General features: G+C 37.2%; 1 protein-coding gene across 1 annotated transcript; it reads right to left on the bottom strand.

Annotated features, from left to right (window-relative positions):
- Positions 1-1739, bottom strand: LOC127946387 (growth/differentiation factor 11-like). Its single transcript, XM_052542930.1, has 3 exons — positions 1718-1739; positions 759-1132; positions 1-579 (listed from the first exon to the last, which is right to left on the bottom strand). The coding sequence occupies exons 1-3, from the start codon at positions 1737-1739 to the stop codon at positions 199-201; spliced, it is 777 nt and encodes a 258-aa protein (XP_052398890.1). The 3' UTR covers positions 1-198.
- Between the last annotated feature and the right edge of the window lie 280 nt (positions 1740-2019).

Below are 2019 nucleotides of genomic sequence, written 5' to 3'. Positions count from 1 at the left end.
ATTAGGATTTATTAGGATCCTGGACCTAAGTGTTTTACTAGGATTTATGAAAGAAACAATATATGTGTTTTTGATCTATGTACATTATGTAGTATTCTTTCCAAGGAATGTAAAGAAAATATAAGGAAATTGCAGAGACTTGCATCACTAACACCCTCCTTCCATCACTTCCCCTTAGCTCAACCAAAACACATAATTCTATGAACAGCCACATCGGTCCACCACCATTCCAGGGATTTTGCCATGGATTATCTGCTGTTTATCATTGAAGTACAGCATGTTTATCGGCGACATCTTTGTGGGTGTGCAGCATGGCCCAGCCGAGCCTCTAGGATTGGCATGCTGAACCAGATGAGTATGTGGGTACTTCTGCATGAACATGTACTCACACTGGCCTGAACAGTAGTTTGCCTTGTAACGTTTGGGTGCAATGATCCAATCCCAGCCAAAAGCTTCAAAGTCCACTGTGAGCGGGTAGCGACAACAGCGGGATTCTGTGGAATGCTCATCACAGTCAAGACCCAGATTTCTCCGTGAGCGCTTGGTTGTTTCAAGAACCTTGACCTCCAGGAATGGCTGCTGGAGATTACGGGAGGAAGAAGACATACAGAGATGGGTCAAGTACCCTCTATAAACATCAGTCTCAAATGCACCTCAACTGACATAAAGCTAAAAAATTTAAATATGTTTTAGTAGTACAATGATTATTGTTTCCGGTATAGCATTTTTTTTGGTCTAACAGATCTAAGGGTCCTTACCAGTCCTTCCTCTCCAGGCCGCAGAGACGTCACAGCCAGGTCATTGCCACTCTCATCATAGGCATTTATATCAATGCCCCAGTTTGTGTGTGGCTGCTTGAACCAGTTCTGCAGCACATGTTTGAAATCAATGCTCTGCCAATGACCCGCTTGCGAACTGAGCTCTATTTTGAGTGACCGGATACGGATGTGTCTGCTTCCTTGCTCAGTGATAGGTTTAAGGCGAAGGATCTGCAGGTAAACAGTGGAAGTTTGCTGTAGTGGCTGCAGATAAACCCACAGCTGGGCTTTCAGGACCTTGGTAAACATCAGTTTTGGACTGAACTTGAAGAAACAACAGCTGGGTTTCCCATCCACCTGCACCAGAGGTTCAGCTGAAGGAGAAAAAAAAAATGCTATTATGCACTGAAATTGCATTTAAAATGGTTAAATAGTATGACAGTATGATATAAGCAAAACAATATAAATATAAAACTGAAATATAGATGTAAGAAGCTTCAGGAAAACAATGTGTGGTGGACACATGCCTTTAACCTTTTCTAGTCTTCAGATGCTGGTGACCAAAATGTTTACATTTTATTGGAATGGTATGGAACTTGGTACCAGTGATCGTACTTGCAATTTCAACATACAAATAAATAAATAAAAAAAACAAATAAATAAATAAATAAATAAATAAATAATATGACTGGAAAATAATAAACAGTCCAAAAAAAAAAGGTCATAATTTTATTCTTAGTGGTATAAAATGACCTCCATAGGAAATTAGGAAAAATAAAATAAATAATTATAACTACATTTGATTAAATAAATAATTCAGCCACAAAACTTAAAGAGACAGACAGAGAGAGATCAAAGTCTCAGTTGGAGAATGCTCACCAGTTAGTTACCAGACTCTTTGATATTCTCTATATATATTCAAACATAACCCAAAAAAATACCAAAATTAAAGTAATTACCTCTGACAACATGGTAATGCATGTTATAGTGGCTACTGGTTATGCTATCAGTGACAAAAAACAAAAAACAAACCTTGCACAATTCATTTTATACATTATGTGTCTTACAAATAATGCATAAAATGAAATCAGAATAAAAGTATTTCTAATATATGTATTATTTTACATTAAATAAATGGTGCAGAATTAAGAGGTGAATATTGTAAGAGATATATAAGAGACATGCCACTTCCTAAATCCTCAATATAACTATATAAGGAAAACCCGTAACGGCAAAGATGGCACTTGTATACACATGTCCA

The sequence above is a fragment of the Carassius gibelio genome, chromosome A24, assembly GCF_023724105.1.
Source record: "Carassius gibelio isolate Cgi1373 ecotype wild population from Czech Republic chromosome A24, carGib1.2-hapl.c, whole genome shotgun sequence".
Lineage (NCBI taxonomy): Eukaryota > Metazoa > Chordata > Actinopteri > Cypriniformes > Cyprinidae > Carassius > Carassius gibelio.
The sequence above is the reverse complement of the archived record's forward strand: the minus strand, read 5'-3'. Positions and strand labels throughout refer to the sequence as shown.

Coding starts and splice junctions, on each gene's coding strand:
- LOC127946387 (XM_052542930.1), bottom strand. CDS start 1,739: ATGCATTACCATGTTGTCAGAG. Junction 1,133..1,717: donor GCATTACCATGTTGTCAGAG/GTAATTACTTTA, acceptor TTTCTCCTTCAG/CTGAACCTCTGGTGCAGGTG. Junction 580..758: donor GGCCTGGAGAGGAAGGACTG/GTAAGGACCCTT, acceptor CGTAATCTCCAG/CAGCCATTCCTGGAGGTCAA.